The 18,083-nt window shown below is 39.9% G+C and overlaps 2 protein-coding genes across 4 annotated transcripts in view; both read right to left on the reverse strand.

Annotated features, from left to right (window-relative positions):
* On the reverse strand, positions 1-12,275 carry csf1ra (colony stimulating factor 1 receptor, a). Of its 2 annotated transcripts, none has more exons than XM_085478139.1 (22): positions 12,120-12,275; positions 11,697-11,759; positions 9,980-10,258; positions 9,579-9,866; positions 9,090-9,226; positions 8,828-8,993; positions 8,495-8,696; positions 8,046-8,161; positions 7,813-7,924; positions 7,468-7,667; positions 7,104-7,195; positions 6,846-6,972; positions 6,607-6,711; positions 6,334-6,444; positions 6,044-6,206; positions 5,873-5,964; positions 5,675-5,778; positions 3,845-3,967; positions 3,643-3,754; positions 3,462-3,561; positions 2,325-2,436; positions 1-2,028 (listed from the first exon to the last, which is right to left on the reverse strand). In XM_085478139.1, exons 2-22 carry the CDS (start codon positions 11,740-11,742, stop codon positions 1,888-1,890), a joined length of 2,928 nt encoding a protein of 975 aa, XP_085334265.1. In that variant the 5' UTR covers positions 11,743-11,759; positions 12,120-12,275; the 3' UTR covers positions 1-1,887. The 2 variants fall into 2 exon arrangements, with proteins under 2 accessions (XP_085334265.1, XP_085334257.1); XM_085478131.1 differs by having other exon boundaries at positions 6,586-6,711.
* A 395-nt stretch (positions 12,276-12,670) lies between these two features.
* pdgfrb (platelet-derived growth factor receptor, beta polypeptide) overlaps positions 12,671-18,083 on the reverse strand; it is a 30,379-nt gene continuing 24,966 nt past the window's right edge. For both annotated transcript variants that reach the window (XM_085478119.1, XM_085478110.1), the window contains exons 20-23: positions 16,528-16,627; positions 16,326-16,431; positions 15,064-15,353; positions 12,671-14,426 (exon numbers count right to left, since the gene is read on the reverse strand). In XM_085478119.1, coding sequence (XP_085334245.1) covers positions 14,279-14,426; positions 15,064-15,353; positions 16,326-16,431; positions 16,528-16,627 — 644 coding nt within the window. In that variant the 3' untranslated portion in view covers positions 12,671-14,278. The remainder of the gene's footprint in view (positions 14,427-15,063; positions 15,354-16,325; positions 16,432-16,527; positions 16,628-18,083) is intronic.

Here is an 18,083-nt window from a genome sequence, read left to right on the forward strand (position 1 = left end):
TTCTTGATAAAACATTTATATTCATTTAAAATAAAGTAGGAACAATTTGAGTGGACAAAACAGATACTTTACAGTTTGTCATATGTTTCAAGCCACAGTAAGAACGCACGTCACATATATGAGAGTAGATTCTTTTAAAGTTTTACACACAGCAGCTGACAAAAAGAGTACAACCCAGTGACGATAGTGATGATGATCATGCTTTGCTCAAAATCAGTAATATCTCAGCTTCTTGATAGAGCAAATTTCAGCACCTGATAAAGTAGAGCAAGATAGTTCCTGAAAAGTGTCTGAAACTGATAGAGAATGAAATAGGTTTCTAACTGAACCCACACGGAGAAGGAAAAGAGTCCAGACTGACATAGAAACTGAAGCCGGGTTATTACTTCCCTATAAAGATTTTAGAGTTGCGCAATTGTTGACAGACACTGTGGGAAATGTGGACTGGATGTTATCCAATAAAAACAGGAAGCGAGGAGAGAAGAACACGAAGGAAACAGTTTCTGTCGGCACAGTTAGGAACAACAAAGGAAAAAAATGGTGTGAAATACAACATTTCAGTTGGATAATATAAAACTTTACATTGAAACACAGAGTTTCGGTGATAAATCTTTTAATGAACGCCTCTGCAGTTATGCAACAACTTAATTTGCAGCTTTTTTGTTGATTGTCTCATTTGCACAAAAGAAAAAAACGAGACATAACACATCTATGAAATATTCATGTTTCTCTTCTAAGTGAAAATAAAGATCATTCTTGATTCATGTGTTATATGTACATTATTCGACATCTCACTTCTGTTTCATTCAGATACAAGCACATTTAAAGTAGCCAAAGTCACAGAAATTGGCAGTCTCTGTCTCTCGTATAGCTTATATATATATATATTTATATGATCATATAATCTTCATACATTTGGCAGTGTAGGCTGACTGCTACATACACATGTGCATGAAACTTATCATGTAACGCTACAGGAAAGTACAAGATTCAGCTGCACCCTGCTAACCCCATCAACCCCAAACACCAAACATTGTTCTTTTGCTCCATAAGACATCTACCGATTTCCCTGCTCAGCTCAGTCGTACTCCTTGTTCTAAAATCACGCTGACTAATTAGATTGAAGTTGAACAATCACATGCTGCAACCCACTAACAGCTACTGCAAGTGTGTCACAAGAAATACAGCTGTGACCAAAGCCCAGCGAGGAAAACACTGCACTCATTATCTGCCTCCTCTTTGGCTCCTTTAGCATGTTTTAATCAAGGGAAAAACTTGAGCGCTTTATATTTTTTGATTGTAATTAATATAACACAAGTTGTCTGGAGAGAAGAAAGGCTCTCATTGTTTTAATTCAGTGTTTCCGACTGTTGTACCCCCAAAATAATGAAAGACAGTGATCCTGATGGAAGAACACATAATTCTGAGTCTCCTTTGGCGGTAATAAAAAGTATAATAAACATGGTGTGCAATAGATAATTAAGAGCACACTCACAAGTATAAAACAAAAGAATCAGGCGGATTCTTGCTTGGAAAAACTGACAGATTTGACCTCAAATAGAGAACAGAAGAAGGGCTAATAAACAGTCTGCCATGGAGCAATCTTTAGAATAAACTACCCTTTGATACCTTGTGTGACTTGTTGACATTGTTTCCTCCTTTCATTTTAGACGTGGCAATTTCTAGTCATGGATCGCATGCAAAAGAGGCAGGTCACATGCTTGCCGCAGCTGCTCGTCTGTCTGGAGAGCAGGCACGACAGGCAAAAAATAGCTGATAAGACGACTCTCCGGCAATTGAAACAAGCTGCAAACTAGAGATCATGCCAGTTTTCTGATGCTTGTTGAAGAGTGATTGGTTTGCTGATTGATTTGAGCGTAAGGCCTTTCAACAAAACTGGTAGTTGTTGGTCTTCATCAGAGGCTGCTCTTCTTCTTGGTGGTCACAAGACTGGTCACAGGGGCTGTCGAAGCACTCGTCACACCCTTCACCCTCCGTGACCTGCTCCTGCACATTCTGGTACATTAACTGCGGAAGAGGTATCATCAAGATGGTGAGAGTTATACAAAACATGATTACAGAGTTTATATTTTAGACTGACATAAATAGTGGCATTGTGAGTATCTTCAGTTGGAACAACACCCAAACAGACATTATCGCAAAGAATCTAAATCGTGTAATTGGTCTTGGACTTCACAACTAAATTTGCTGTCTCTTAAGGAGCATTAAAAGAAACAGGGTTTCCCGAGGTCATCTTGGCCGGGCCGCCACATGTTTTTCTCCCTGGGTGCTTTCTCCCACACTGCACATGCAGACTAACTCACCTGTCCCTGCTCAGGTTGGTCCCCAAGTAGCCTTTGAATCATGTGACAGATTTTGCTGAAGGTGGGACGCTCTGTCGGCTCCAGATTCCAGCACATCTTCATGATACCGTAGCTGAAATCAAAAAGAGTTCTTTCAGAGAAACAATTCATGGTGTACATTAAAGGGGTTTTGCACTCTTATTTTCACTCCTCAGACTGTGTGGTGTAAAGCCGAGTTAGATGAATAAGGAGAGGCTTATGGAGGCGGTGACGCAGTTAAAAAAAAAAGACAGACTTGTTTATAAGGACCCCTGCCCCTCCAGTTCCATTTAGTTGCCATGAAATAGCAGTTACATGGCTCTCTAGCTTTGAGATCATGTGGCTAACAGGCAGAACTGAGGCCTGACTCACAGCAGAACAAGAAATGAATTGGCCCTGACTCAGATTCAGTCTATTTCCACAGCACATTTATTCCTGGCTAGTGTGACATGCCATGGCAAATCAGCACACACAGATGTTAGGGCTGTATCGCAAAAAAATAAAATCTTTTTTTTTTTAAATTTCGATGGCTTGCAAAGTTTGGAGTTTGGACTTATTTAGTTTTAGGTTTGAGGTCAAGGGAGAACCCAAAAGCAAATGAAATTCATGAATAATGGAAGTGCATTATGAGGTTATCTCATCTGTCGGTTATTTCAGATGTCAGATAGCCCGCGAGACTGCAGGAAGGGGAAAAAATAGGATCTTTGTTCATTCATAAAGACCATTTAGAAAGCAGACTGTTTGAACTTTGGGAGGCTAGCGCCTATTCACAATCAGCTACATTAATAAGTCTGTTATATTAAATTAACCTATTACTAGTCAAAAGTCACCGCATGTTATCAGCTGATCTCACTGGTTAGTAAGCATAACCATAGTATTACTCCTACTATTGCTTAACTACGTGTCAGGAGCTGATACGAAGGCCTTTAATTGGATTATTTGTCATTGTATCAGTCGTAAAAACTCTGCTGATAGTCACTTGATACGCCCGTAAAACTCAACTGATAATCAGGTGATGGTTAGCAGGATAAGAGCCTCAGACAAAATAAAGTGTTTGAGAAAAAGGGGAAGCAGTGACTCATCCCTGAATGAGCCATGCTGCTGAAGTGTCAAACTTACATTTCAGGTGGAGCAAAGTCTGGTTGGGACATCTGGTAGCCACGCTTCACCATCTTGTAGAACCTAGTGTCCACAGCCATGCTGGGGTAGGGGCTTTTGCCTAGTAGTGAATAACATGTGATTTTCAGCACCAACCCATGAAATAAATACAAGCACAGATCACATGTTTACGCATTCTTACCTAAAGAGAAGATCTCCCACAAGAGGATGCCATAGGACCAGACGTCACTCTGAACGGTGTACACGCAGTCAAAGATGCTCTCGGGAGCCATCCACTTCACTGGCAGACGTGCCTTTGCACAAAACAACACACAAACAAATTAAGTGATTTGCAGTGGATACCATGTAAGCAATATTTAGCTCTTATCAGATCAAATGCTTACATTGCCTTTCACCACATAGTTGGAGTCATTCATGATGTCCCGTGCCAGACCGAAGTCACAGATCTTTGCCTCTCTGCGACTGGTCAGGAGCACATTCCTCGCAGCCACATCTCTGTGAATACACTGCACACACGCATTTCACACAGTTTGTTTCTGCTTGTAGAGCTTTGCCCAGTGAAAGACAATAAGATCAGTGGAAGGCTTAATTTAGAAAGAAAGGTCTCCATTAAGAAATGTACAACGTCAAACTATGACTAAATATGTGATGGGAAATACCCATCATAAGCCCAGAGGAGTGGTTTAACACACAGGGACGCTGTGTAAAAACAAATGAAAGCTGAAAGCAATGTTTTTGTAAGACATTAAGACCCCTTTTTTTTTAAACAGCAAAAAGGAAATAAAAAAGATTTTAAAACTGAAAGAAATATATGATTTTGATATCAGCTTTAAAAACATGGAAAGGGGACTGGTCACAGCAGGTTGTCTCACCTTATGAGATAAAAGATTTCAAATGCATTCTTTGTCACATTTTTTTTTTAAATCAGATAATGCCTCATATTCATAATTCTTGCTATGGAGCCACACTCCAGCAATACATGCATAATGTGGGTTTGCATTTTTATGTCCATTTAAAGCTCCCCCTGTTCCCATAAAGATTTTTAAATTAGCCAAACCACAGTTCCTCTTCGTTGTCTATTTTTATTGGAATGTCACTTACGGATTAAAGATCAGCCATTGCTCCTTGTATGATTTTTATAATGACATTATGTATCTTAGTGTCACGGTCCCCGTGCCTGCTCGGCTGGCCCTGTGTGGCTACATGTTATGTTTTGTCTTTTCTCTCTCTCCTCTCTCTCTGCTCGCTGCCTGGGCGGAGCTCATTGTGAGCTCCCGGCCTCCACCACCTGTAGGCAATCACCTGTGGCTCCTCACCCTGTTTGCTCCCGCTACTTAAGGCAGTGACTGAGAGCACCTCGCCGCTGGACTATTGAATAACGCTCGTCAGTGCTACTTTAGCCTCAGCCAGTTTTGAGCTCTGTCCGTAAAAGTTCCGTGCTAACCCTTGTTCTCTGTATGCAGATTTCTCGTGTTTTGGTTTGGAGACTCTGGACGCTTTTCCCGACCCCACTCTGCACCCCTGGGAACCCTGGCCCCCTTCTCCCTCACCTGAATATAGTGCACCTGGAGTGTGTAAATAAACCTGTTTTTCTGAGACTTCAGTCTGCGCCGAGTCCTCCCTGCTCCTCCGTGACACTTAGATAATCTACTATCTACATCATCTGCAATATTAAACAGAGAAACATTATCCTAAACTGTTTGGTGACGCTCTCCACATTGTTACTTCTAAAAGTCTGAGCCTTTCCTGGAAGCTTCTTAATGAAATCATGTTACACCTGCGGTCAGTTAAATGGCCTGTATTTATATAGCGCTTTACTAGTCCCTAAGGACCCCAAAGCGCTTTACATATCCAGTCATCCACCCATTCACACACACATTCACACACTGGTGATGGCAAGCTACATTGTAGCCAGCGCGACCCTGGGGCGCACTGACAGAGGCGAGGCTGCCGGACACTGGCGCCACCGGGCCCTCTGACCAGTTAACCTCACATCCATCCTGCTTTCCAATGCATGATTTTTTTGTCTCTGGTATGAAATTGAAATCATGAAATAATTTGTCATATAAAAAAACAACAAAGTTTCAGCATTGTTGTGTTGTACTATTTCAAATTAAATGCGGTGCTGTAACAATTTGTGAATCACATTCTGTTCTTATTCACAAACCAGAAAGCGTCAAATTTCTAATTTGTTAATGGAGTGTTAAACTCACATTTTTCCTGGCCAAAAAGTCGAGGCCCTGAGCTACTTGGAAGGAAAATCTGAGCAGGTCATCAATATCCAGCGGCCAGTCACCACTCTCCTCACAGACAAGGTCTAGAAAAGAATCAGATAGGAATAAAATCCTGCAATCAGCACACTGATCTGATCATTTTCAACAATTTAAACCTCAGGCTGATGACGAGCTTACCTTCAGATGATTCCACAGTTGGCAACTCTGCTAAGCGGCTGGGTCTCATCTCCAAGTAGGTGCTCGAGGTTTCACTGGAGATCCCGCTATCGCTGTTAAAAGTAAACAGAGATATCAGTGCTTGGATACATTTCACATGTCCTCTTTCATTAAGTGTGTTTGCTGATGTACCTTCGAATGAACTGCTTCTGATTGCAGATGTTCTTGTAGTCGGTAGAATTTTCCATGATGTCGGGAATATTCATGACAAAGTTCACAAATGTCTCTGCCTTCTGGCGAAGGAAGTTCAGGAGGTCGCCGAGGCTGCAGTACTCAGTGATCACAAGCACTGGACCTGATGAGGAAACCCGCTATCTTATGACGCTTGCATGCTTAGTTAAACAGGATTTTCCATGATATGGATGACTTCTAATTTTAACACAAGTTTTTGCAGTATTTCCGTTTCATCTGCGTTCTCTGACCTCCATAGGTGCAGGCTCCAAGTAGGTTGACGATGTTCTGGTGGTGACCCAGGTGACTCAAGATCTTCAGTTCAGACATTAGAGCCTCCCTCTCATCTGAATGGGCACGGGCTGCAGAAACAGGTTTTTTTTCAGAGGTCTAAATATGTCTTTTACACAGAGTCAGTCTGACTTGCTCATGTGGACAATAACCTCTCAGTTAGGTCCTATTTTCCATGAAAGATCTGTCACGCTCAACTCAAAAAAACTCACAGTGCAACAGTGGATCCAAACCTTTTAACATTTTCACAGCTACGCGCATCACATTGTCTTCCTTTCCCATTCCATAAGCAGTGGCCTCAACAACTTTTCCAAATGCGCCTGCACCCAGGATCTTCCCTGTTTGTAGAGAAAATACACAGAGGAGCATTTTGACTTCAACCTAGTCTGCAATTTACAATCAAATATTCAATTATTATTATTTTGATGTAATATAATGAGAATTTAGTCAATTTGACAAACACGTTGCACACCTAATTTGAGCTTGTCTCTAGGGAACTCCCACTTTTCATTGTAGGGCAGCTGCGTGGGGTCAATGAAGGTGTAATTGTTCCCATCTCTCGCCTCAATGATCTTCCAGCGGATCTCATACCTCGGTTTCTTAAAAATAAAGTCAGTAAAGAATGGAGTAACTGCTTTCATAAATGTTTTTGGGCGTCATATTTGGATGTTGGAGATGCTTCTTACAGTTTATTTTGCGATGTTATTTTTTAAGAATTGACTCAACCTACCTGCTTGTATTTGTAAAACAGGAAAATGAGGAGCACAAGAAGGATGGTCAAAATCGCTGCCGCTCCAATCAGAAGGGAAGTAAAGGGCCAGTCTGTTCATAGAGAGAGATTTCAATGTGAGTTAACCTCATTAAGACTGGCTGTGTGACATACAAGCTGATGTCCTTAAACAGAATTTATCTAGCACTTGCATATTTATTGAGGATAATTAATAAACATGCTCAGAAAAGAAGAGAAATAACATTTTTTTTCTTTCCATGAAAGAAACATTAGATTAGATCTGAACCACATCCAGTAATGGTACTCTAGAGAAATTAGAAATTTAGAGAGCAGCCTTAAAATGGACATATGATCGAGTGCTCACCGTTAACGTTCACAGCAAGAGTGTCACTGCTGACGCCAGCGAGGTTGAAAGCCACACACTCAACCGTCATCCTCCTGTTGGAAAACGCCACAGTGAGGACGCTTTCCACTTCCACAGCCCCGTACTCCTCCCTCTGGACCTCCACTGTAGGAGCTCGGAGAGGGATTGCCAGCTGCAGTCCAGTATTGTTTTCATTGCACCTGCACAGATAGAGAAAGGCAATAAACTGACAGAAACGTCAGTGCTTAACCTTATCTCAGAGAGAAATCACTAAAATCACTACAGTTCGTGTTCATTCACAGGGTCAGAGACTGGGTGAGGTCTTTTATGCGCAGTTATACTTACGTGGGTCGGATTCCAAAACACTGATACCAGAGGATTCTGGGAGGAGGATAGCCATGCGAAGTGCAAGTAAGTGTGGTTACATTTTCCCATTTCACGACAGCAATTGGTCTCTCTGCCAGTGGGAAGAAATGAGGGGGAAAAACAATAATTAGTCAACAGTGAATGATCGAGATATACGACCAGTTGACAAAGAAAAAAATTAAACGATGTTAGTTTGTGTTTCTGTCACGTACGATACATCTGGACTTGAAATGTGATGGATGCGTTGGTCATTTCACTCTGAGCATAGAAGGTGTACTGGCCCTGCTCCTGTATATTCATTCTTTTCAGCTGCAGAATAGCATGGTATCTAAAACAAAAATAAATAAATGGTGAAAAAGAGGAATATCTACAGAACCAGAAGTGACTAATTTGGTGTCTTGAATTCAGACAGCTCCTATGCATCATTGGTGAAATAAAAAGAGAACAGCACTCTTCCCTCTTTGAGTTTCATGACCTGAGGAAATATAATGACCTGGTCAGATTTACACAGAATGCAAGGACAGCAAATCTCAAATTTAGTAAAACTTCCTCTTCCTGTAGTACACTTGATTTTCGCACTTTTCTAACTGTACTGCTGAGATACCAGAATGATGAGTAGGGGTATTGCACGTTTCTTTCCCATGAAGCTATTTTAGTCCACCTGTTGTTGTATCGGATGAGCTTGTTCTCCTGTGTGGCTGTGTTGAGAGATGTCGGCGTGTCCCATCTGTGCTTTGTGATGTGGGGGTATGCTTCGATGAGCACGCTGAGCTCCAGATCGTCTCCCTCGTTCACCTCGACCGAGAGGCCCTTGTGGGCCAGCTTAGGCGACAGCTGGGGTGATAGTCTGATGTAAGGCTTGTCTGCTCAAACAATGAAGAGACAAACATTTTAGTTTATTGAAATCATTAAACAGTTTATAAAGTGAATACTTTAGGCTCTTCTTTATAAATTCCAAGAGGTTTTAGCTGTTGGGTGTTTTTTTGTGGCTTACCCACAACCAGCAGGTATGTGGTCGAAGTGTTCACCCCTGCTTCGTTAGAACCGATGCAGGAGATGTTTCCTGTGTCTGCCAGGTTCACAGCAGCGATAGTCAGTGTGCTCTCTATGTCCAGGCGATTTTCACCATTGGAGCGAACTATCTCAGTGATTTTTGGGACCTGAAGACAAATACATAAAGATGTTTAAAGAAGAAAAAGAAAAAATTAAAATTTTGATTAGTATCACTGTAAAACGTAGAAATATCTTGTACTGACTGATTTGGTTGTGTATTTCCAGGTGACGTTGTAGTAGAAGTTGGGATTGTGTGTTGTGCATGGGATCTTGAGTTCTTCCCCAACTATGCGTACATATTCCTCTGTCTCCAAGAAGACGTATGGAGGGAAACGGAGCTCTAGAAAAAGAGAAAAATCATACCCAAATGTCAAAATAGACACAAGTGGTAATGGGCTGATTCTTATATTTGTGTTTTGAGTGCCTACTTGAGCACTCAAAGCACATTTTTCTACACCTAAGTGCTTTCTATCTAATATTCACACATATTCAAATCCTATAAACGCATCAGAGAGCAACTTGGGTTGAGCATCTTGCCCAAGGATACTTAGGCATGCAGACCAGAGACAGAAGCAGCCAGTGACTGAACCACCTGCTCTACCTCCTGAGTTACAGCCACCCCAGACAAGTTTCAGTTTAGAGGAATTCTAAAAAAAAAAAAAAAAAAAGCTTTGGGAAATTATTTTTCTCACTCTGAATGACATTGATGGAAAAGGCCTTAGAAGTCATCTCCACTCCGTTGACCCTGGCCGTGCAGATGTAGTCAGCATTAAAGCTGGGGTGAAGGCTGTGGATGAGAATGCCACGGTCTCTGAAGATGGTAAAGTTCATTCCTGGTGGCACAGAAGTGCCATTGTTCATGCGCAGGCTTATGTCTGTAGCTTCTGGGTTGGTCAGTAGGCAGGGCAGCAGGTAGCTCTCACCCTCCTTCGCTACCACCTGCAGGGATGTGCTGCTGGTCCAGAAAACATGACTTGGATCTGGAAGAAGGATTTTCAAACAATTAACTAATGCGAAACTTAGCCTGAACACTAATAAACATCCAGCTAAGCACAAACTTCAGGAAGCTTGCAGCAGAACAACAGAAGCTCACCTTTTACATACACATACACCGAGGAGTCACGATGGGACCCGCTGGTGTAATAACACTTGTACGTTCCAGTGAATTCTGCGGTGGGACGTTCGACTTTAAAAGTACGGACACTCCCATTGCCCCTGGATATGTAGCGTCTGTGTTTGGGTAGTCTGGTTTGCCAGATTACAGGTGCTTCACCCTCACACCTCAGATCCAGAGGTCTTCCAGCTCTGACCACCACCTCAGCGCTCTTAACCACCTTGGAGTTTAACTTGATCACTGGACGCCTCCACTCAGCTAAAAATAAGAAAATGGCACAAATTAAAATGACATAGAAAAATAGGGTAAAACGATTTAATGAACTGAATTTGTTCCTGATGGTCTCTGAGGGTTTTTATTTATTTATTTTTTTTTGTGTTGCATATTATTTTTGTTCTCGCCATTTCATTATCTCATCTGCTCTGTGACTCAGAATTATTTTAAGAGTATGATTCAGGAAACAGATTGAAGACTCTTGGCTCCATCTATACTTGATACTTCTGCTTTTCACATTGTTGTTATATCTCAACAGTGGGGGTAAAAAAAACAGTTACTATGGGAAACTTCAAATATTACTGCTGTAATTTTTGCTTAGACCCTTTGCCTTTGACATCAAAAATAAAACTAGAGACACATTTAAGAATTTTAAACACATGAGAGCGGAGAAATATTTATTAGCCATTTCTGAGGAAGGGATTTCGTGTAATGGGCCAAACCCTGAGGGGTTAATAAAGCATATTTTTTTGCAACAAAGAACACTGATTTCTTTGATTACTTTGGTGAGAATCTGGACGTTTTTAAAAACTGGATAGTGCATTACGCCAAATTACCGACACTGGAGAAGCTGAGACGTCTTTCCAGTTAGAGGTCATAAAATTTTCCATTCGGCCTTTCTTACAGTGCGTGTTGAATCTTGAAGCAGAACTGAGATTCCACGTTCAGCATTTTGTATTCGCCACATAGCACAATGTAAGACACTGAAAATTAAATGTCATGTGAAGCCAGCATTTTATTTCTGATGTCCTGCTCAGCAGTGTAAACAGCTACCTTTGCCCCAAAGTCCTTCAGCTGTTTAAAAGAGCTATTCATGCAACCTCAATATGACCCATTATAAACGTTATACAATAATCAACCAGAAAGCAAAGCTAATTCATTCAGACCTAACTCAGCGAAACAAGAGATGCTTTTATCTATTAAAATGCAAATAAATGAAATTGCAATTGGATGGCTGTCGGGTGATACTTATATTTGTGATGTTAAATATTATCACAAGAACAACCCTAAACCCCCAAAACTGAAGACAATCAACAGCTGAGAAGGCTGTCAGCTCTTCTCTGCTGTGAGTACAAGTGCATCACTCCAAATATGATGAGTATGTTGTTGACATGTTTACATCTCACATTTAAAAACATAAACAGATGAATGCTATTTTCTGTAAGCACATTTAATTTGATTTCACTAACTTAATCTTTTAGTGTTACACAAACTTTACTCACACAGTACTTTTCATTCTTTAAGTCTATCGGGGAATGTGACAGTTACGTGCTTTACCCAGTCATCTTTCACATCTAACAAATTGTGGTTTTAACATGTAAGTCCACATTAGTTTTCAAAAACAAGACAAAAATGAAAAGCAAACATCTGATATAAGGGGGCAAAATCACAGCAATTGAAATTGTTGCTTTTCAGAGCTTACCTGAAGCAGTGGAGGCCACAAGCCACAGCATAAGGTAGGACAACATCCTTGATCAACTCAGACCTGGAGTTTAAACATTGTTACTTATTAGCGCAGGAAGAAAAAACCTGATTTGTAGTGATGGGTGCGAGCTTAAAAACAAAACCCCCCAAAGAAGCAACTGTTGCTATCACTGAATTTCATCTTTTACTTCTTTCTGAATGATCAAGAAAAACACTGAACAAACTGTTTCCATTATTATTACCAGTGTAATAAAACCAGAATTGAAATATTAAAACTTGAGATCATAAAAACAATTAAAGAATGACATACCCCGAGAAAGAATTTCATTGGTGCATGTATTAAAAGTAAAGAGTCACTCTAACTTGAAACACAGAATTATGAATTATAGAAGCAGCCCATATTTCTTTCCAGTGTTTTCACCTGCAGATGTCTTCAGCTTGGATCTAATAACTTCCCTGAGTCAGAAGTTTCCAGCATCCAGAGCTGACACAGCTGAGTTCCTCGTTCCCTTTCTGTGCGTCTCCGCGCTCCTTCTTCTTTCTTGTTTACAGGCTTTTTGCCACAAGTCACACAGCAAACAGAAAGTTGTTTTGAGAGCAAGTGGTAGAGGGGTGGAGGAACAATGTGTGTGTGTGTGTGTGTGAGAGAGAGGCGACGTGTTGGGGGTGGGGGGGCAGTCAGCATATCATGCTCAACAAATTAATGAGGCAGTGTCAATTGGCCTCTGAAAGGCACAATAATATCGAAACATCCGCAGAGGTGAGACCAATCATCTTCATTTCCGCTGAACTTTGGACATGCGTCAGGCTTAGAAATGCAGCTCGGTAATAAACTGTGAAAATGGAGAGTGAGAAAATTAAATCACAGAAATATTACAGAAAGTTTTCCTTTTTTTAATGTGCTTGAGTTTCATTAACAGCAGAAATGACAGTGAGAGACACCAAAGAAAACACCAGTTATCCAAGCAATACTACGATTATACACTTTATTGTCACATTTACAACATAGAAAATGACACATATAAAAAATACATTTGTAAACGTTAAGAAGAGCTTTGGTACCATAGCTTGTGATAACAGTGATCTTGTGCATTTTACATAGAGTAAGAAAGGCTACAGGACATAAAAAGACGTGTTCTTCCTTTAAGTGGTGAATTACGTTGAAACACAGTTAGTGTTATCCAAAGCAACAGAAGACTACAGGTATTTTTTTTTTTTAGATTTTTTTCATGTGTACATATTTATGGCTATCTATTTCTTGAGCAGCAGCCCTTCATATGCAAGCAACAACAGCCCGAGACAACAATCAGTCTATACAAAGGCACTCATCTGTGCCATCTTGTGCTAAGGCAGTGATATGCTGTATTTATTGTTTTCACTTGAGAGTCACAGAAACTGCATATCATAATCACTCTAACATTAGATCCCCAGTTGCTGCGATGTAACTTTCACATAATTGAAATTATTTTTTTGTTATGAATATCCACATTTTCTACATAAAGTGCAAATCTGGCACAGAACTATGAGTTAAGCATACAGGACAAAAAGTTTTCATACACACACATCACATACAAGATAATATTCAAAATACACAAATAAAAACACAGACGCTGTGGCATATTAAACTAAAAAATAAAGTATATCTCACATTAAAACAGTGCATGTGGAACCTGTTTGTATTTACTACGATTAGTCCTCTTGACTGTACCCAAGGTAAGGTTTTCATTTATATATCGCCATTTCACATCTGATCATGCTTTAGGACAAAATGTTGTCATGTTGTCGAACTTGTCATTTAAAGGCAAATTAACTTCTTTTCAGGTTCTTGAGGATGTTTAACCTCTTACCTGAAAAGCCTCTTTAGCTCTAAAAACCCTGATGTGGGCTAGCAGGTCTTTAACCTCACGCCTGATTGTCATCTGTAGGTGGTCCTCATCATGTGAGTCATTAGGGAAACATGGGTGAAACTCACACTTTGACCCATGCCTTGGGTCTGGTGATCCTAAGAACTCACATGATAACAGGGTGGGTGAGCAACTCTTAGGACTACCTCCAAGGAGCCTTTCAGATGAGAGGTGAAATGTCTTCAGAAACCTAAATAGAAGTCTAGTTGGCTTCAATCGGCCACTTAAGCCTGTTGCAACGTGGACGAATTCTACACAGAAAAATGGATTCGAGGTTTTCTCACAACATTGTGTCAATGATTTCGTACTTTTTAAAAAAAGGAAATGCAGCCTACTTTTGAACAGTGAATATGGGGAACAGTTGTTGATTAGTTATCTAAAAGATAAAGCACTTATTTAATAAGGCCTCATAAGCCTCACTACACGTTGTAAACTAAGTGTAAATTGTGAGGAGGGTACCGCATTAATTTGTAGCAAATTTCCTAATACAACCGAATGACAGAAGACAATTTTGTCGTTAACTACTTGTAGTTAAAAAACAAAAGAAGAAACTTTCTGTGTGCTTAGTGAAAATACAGAGATTTCCATCTCAGTCTCTATGCTACATTTTAGTTTATTCACGTTCCCTTTTCAGCCCCAGAAAGGAAATCTGTTTCCTCTGGGCTCCTACATCTGGCTACAGGAAGCTGTCTTCTACCTCAGGTGTCCCGGAGGAGCCCAACAGAGCGTCTCTCTCGCTGGTCTCTTCCAGCCGGTCCTCCTCTGGAAGGGTGTCAGCAGTGTCCTGAGACATGGAGTCAGTCTCCTCCCCCACAACTACAGAGCTGAAGGTGAAAAAAACCATTCACAAGTTCACACAGTGCATTTAATCACAAAGTCGTACACAGACGGCTCTTTTTGAGGTGTTGTTCTAGATGAAGTATTTCAACATGAACTTGTTCATAAAAAGGTTCATAAAAACCACCAAAACATATATTGGTGGTATAAAAGCCCAAGGTGCTAGCTGTCTTATTATATCCGTATATATTATTTTCATATGCCAGCTAAATGGTGGATGTTTATTTGGTTTTTATTACCAAATATGATCTAAAAAAAATCAGTGATCTGTGTCAGTGATCTTGGACAAAGGTTACAAGGTAAGACTTCAAATATAAAACAAAAACATTTCCATCACTGGTTTGGATCACTCCCAAACTGGGAAAAAAAATCTATGTTCAAGTTAAATGTGACTAAAACTAAAACTTTGATGGTTCAAACATTCATTTTCTCATTAATGCTGAGTGTGTGATTATCTAAGCAGTAAAAACACTTCTCCATAATACGGCTATTGTTTCAGCTCAACATCTGGATGAGTGGGTGTTTGGATGAAAAAACTGCTTGGGTTAAGCAAACACAAATTCATCTTTGTTTCAATCCCTGCTCTTGGCACACATTTGCAGCATCCTTTCAGTGACTCTGTACCTTCCAGGACTTTCCGATGGCACGTCAGTGAAAGCGTCTTCTGGCTTCGGGTCCGGAATGGGAATGATGTACTCGTTGTATGACGGTATGACTTCCTGTGCCTCTTGTCTGAAGTCTTGTCTAGGCCTTGAGTTTTGGTTGTAGGCATCCAGTGGAGATTGGAGTGTGACAGGAGATGGGGTGCCAAATGCTGGGTTGGTGATTGGAAAGGGTGAGGTCAGCCGAGGTTTGGTGCGGGCGACTGCCGGGTGGTCACTCTTCGTGAAGTTTTCGTTGGCTTGGTTGTATCTCTGTTGTCAGGAGAGAGAGTTTGATTACCTTAACAGCGTAGGAGCAGTCTGATGAGCTTGTAAGAAGAATGATGATGAGCATTTTAGTGAAATTACTTGTGTTTTTTATTGACTGTGACAAACCTAAACTCAGGAAGGGGTAATTTCTTTAACCTCTGATGATGATTTAATATATTCAAAAGAGAGCTACATCAATAGTCTCCAAGTCACTAGTTGCACTCCATTTGACAGGAAGAGCTGTCATATGGAGTGCAACTACTGCGCTATGATGCTCCTGCTTTTGGCACCTTGCTTCACACTTCAAGGTAGGTAGTGTGGCATTGGTGACATTAGCTCATTATAATAATGAATGCAATAAAAACATGGAAAATGTCATTCATTTACTTATTATTACTTACTGGAATAAATAAAATATTACTAAATAAATCATTCAGTATTTCTATTCTGTTTTCTGTTTGTCAAAAATATCAAAATTGTTAGAAAGATTTTTAAATATTGTGATTTCATTTTGAGGTTATATTGCCAACACTTTCTGAAAACACTTGCAACATATGTAATATGTGTTACTTATAAAATATGTATTAATGGTAAATGACTGTAAAAGAGTTTAAAAATATATTTAAATCACTGTATTGGTGGGAGGTAATACAAATACTGAATAAAAGAAGGGGTTAGGGTTTAGTGTGGAACTGCTTTATTTTAAAGAATAAAAAACAAGTAACTATTATTGCTAATGTCATAAGGTGACTGAAAAAGAACTTAAAAAACACCAGATTTCCATCTGAGTTTGGCTGAAGCAGAAGCATAAAAATATAACCATAAAACTGAAGTACAATTTGTTTTTGTTTTTTTACAAATTTTTTACAGTTCAATTTTAAGGTTAAAGTGAAATTACTGTGAAATTGCACCAATGTAAAGTACTTGAATGCTTGCCAATATCTCATCCAGCTACTAGGAAGTGTTATTATGTACCTTTTTATAGCTGTCTGTCAGCATATTCCCCACGCTGTGGACCAGAAATGAGAACTCGGGCCTTTTCTCATACTTTTCATCCCAGCATTTCTTCATAATCTCATAACTGCAACATGAGCAACATGAAATAAGGAAATAAGTGTGTTTCTTTTCAAAAGTTGTTGAAAAGGCAAGAAAATGTCACGGTGAAAGTGAGACTCACACGTCATCGGAGGCATGGGTGGGTTTGGCCATTCGGTAGCCTCTCTTCAAAGCACTGTAGAATAATTCATTCATGGGCAAATCAGGGTAGGGGGTCCCTCCTGCAGAGAACATTTGAGATCATTCAAAAGCTGACTTAGAAATCAGAAGCAAAGGCTAGGAATCTAATTGAGATCTGTATCCAACATAATGCAACCTTGCACACAGAATTACATTGTTTCAGCCTATGAGACACTGAGACATTGAGTGAATTTAATGGGTTTTCCAAGAAGCAGAACACTGACTTATTATTTCAACTTCAGTAAAGTAAAGTATTTATTCTGACCCAGATCTGTGAGAAAAATTGACCCATAAAGTCCAGTTAATTTCACATTTAGACAAGGAAATACAGAGAATTTCGTAAGTGTCTCACTTACAAAAGTGGATTGTATGTTTTCACCACTCTTGCTTACAAGTGCATATCCCACAAACTGTCAACTTTGTTTTTATGGTACTTTCAAAAAAATGGTGAAAGGATGCTTAAAAACAAACAACAAAAAACTCACAATACTCTGAGTAAGGAAATGCTGATTTCAAAGCTTGACTGTGCCTAATTGGAAGACTGACCTCATATGAAGCTTCAAAGAAACTGGTACGTACTTGCAATTAGACATAGAACAGAAGATTTGCCATGGCCTCCTATACTCTCCTTTACTGTCACATGGAAATTGTATGTCTCTTTATTGGTTACACTTTAGGATAGAGAAGTTTGTAAAGAGTCCAGGAGAGTTCTAACCTGAATTGAAATTAAGATTAATACACTAACAATTCTGTTTTGCAGTGTTAGTCAGTAAGTGACTGGCTGCTCCCGTATGGGATTAGAACGATGCCCCCTTATCCCATAGTCCAGCCTATAATGCAATTCACACTTGTATATACGCAGCTAATCAACGTCGTTGACAGGCTATGACAGCGTCCTTATGTGCCGACACCTGTGTTTTAGCTAGCAAAGCGGCGTGGCTGATGTGGAGTGAAGCCACGTTAATGACAACGTGTACAATCATCTCCGATGATTGTACACGTTGTGTGGACTTTATACTAGTTTTGGACTTTATACTAGAGTGTGGACTTTATACTAGTTTTTAAATTGTGTCGATAGGCCACGTAAAACCAGAGTTATGATAAAAATATCTGCAATGTTTGGTTTTCTTCCTGAATATTATCATTGTTTATATTTACTGCAGGAAGAAACGGTAAAAACAGCGTTTTATTAGGAAAACGCTCGAAAGCACTCTCCGCCTGTGAGCAAAAACAACACCAAAAAACCCCACCCTTTCCTATTGGTGGAAAAATGTACCATGTCGACAAATCAAAAAATGATATGGCAACATGGTATTTAGATGTTTAGGAAGAGGGAAGTTTTAGGAGTGACGGAGGTGTTTTGAGATGTGAGAGATTTGCAATGTTTAGCGCAAATCTTGTGTAGTTAGTGTGTAGTGTAGTCAATAGTTTTGTTGTGTGTCAGAACAATGAGGCGAATACTGAATGCTACAGGTGTTACAGGAGTGATACAGCTCC

Source organism: Copadichromis virginalis, linkage group LG2 (assembly GCF_057382275.1).
Source record: "Copadichromis virginalis isolate Kocher_CV1m ecotype Utaka linkage group LG2, C_Virginalis_male_GT1.1, whole genome shotgun sequence".
In the NCBI taxonomy this organism is placed as follows: Eukaryota; Metazoa; Chordata; class Actinopteri; order Cichliformes; family Cichlidae; genus Copadichromis; species Copadichromis virginalis.

Bases quoted from the DNA above. Each gene is read 5' to 3' on its own strand.
- csf1ra (XM_085478131.1), bottom strand. From the start codon at position 11,742: ATGTTGTCCTACCTTATGCTGTGGCTTGTGGCCTCCACTGCTTCAG. The intron at 7,668-7,812 runs GTAAGTATAACT...CTATCTGTGCAG, and splicing joins TGTTTTGGAATCCGACCCAC to GTGCAATGAAAACAATACTG. The intron at 2,437-3,461 runs GTAAGTTTGACA...TTTTGATTTCAG, and splicing joins GACTTTGCTCCACCTGAAAT to CTACGGTATCATGAAGATGT.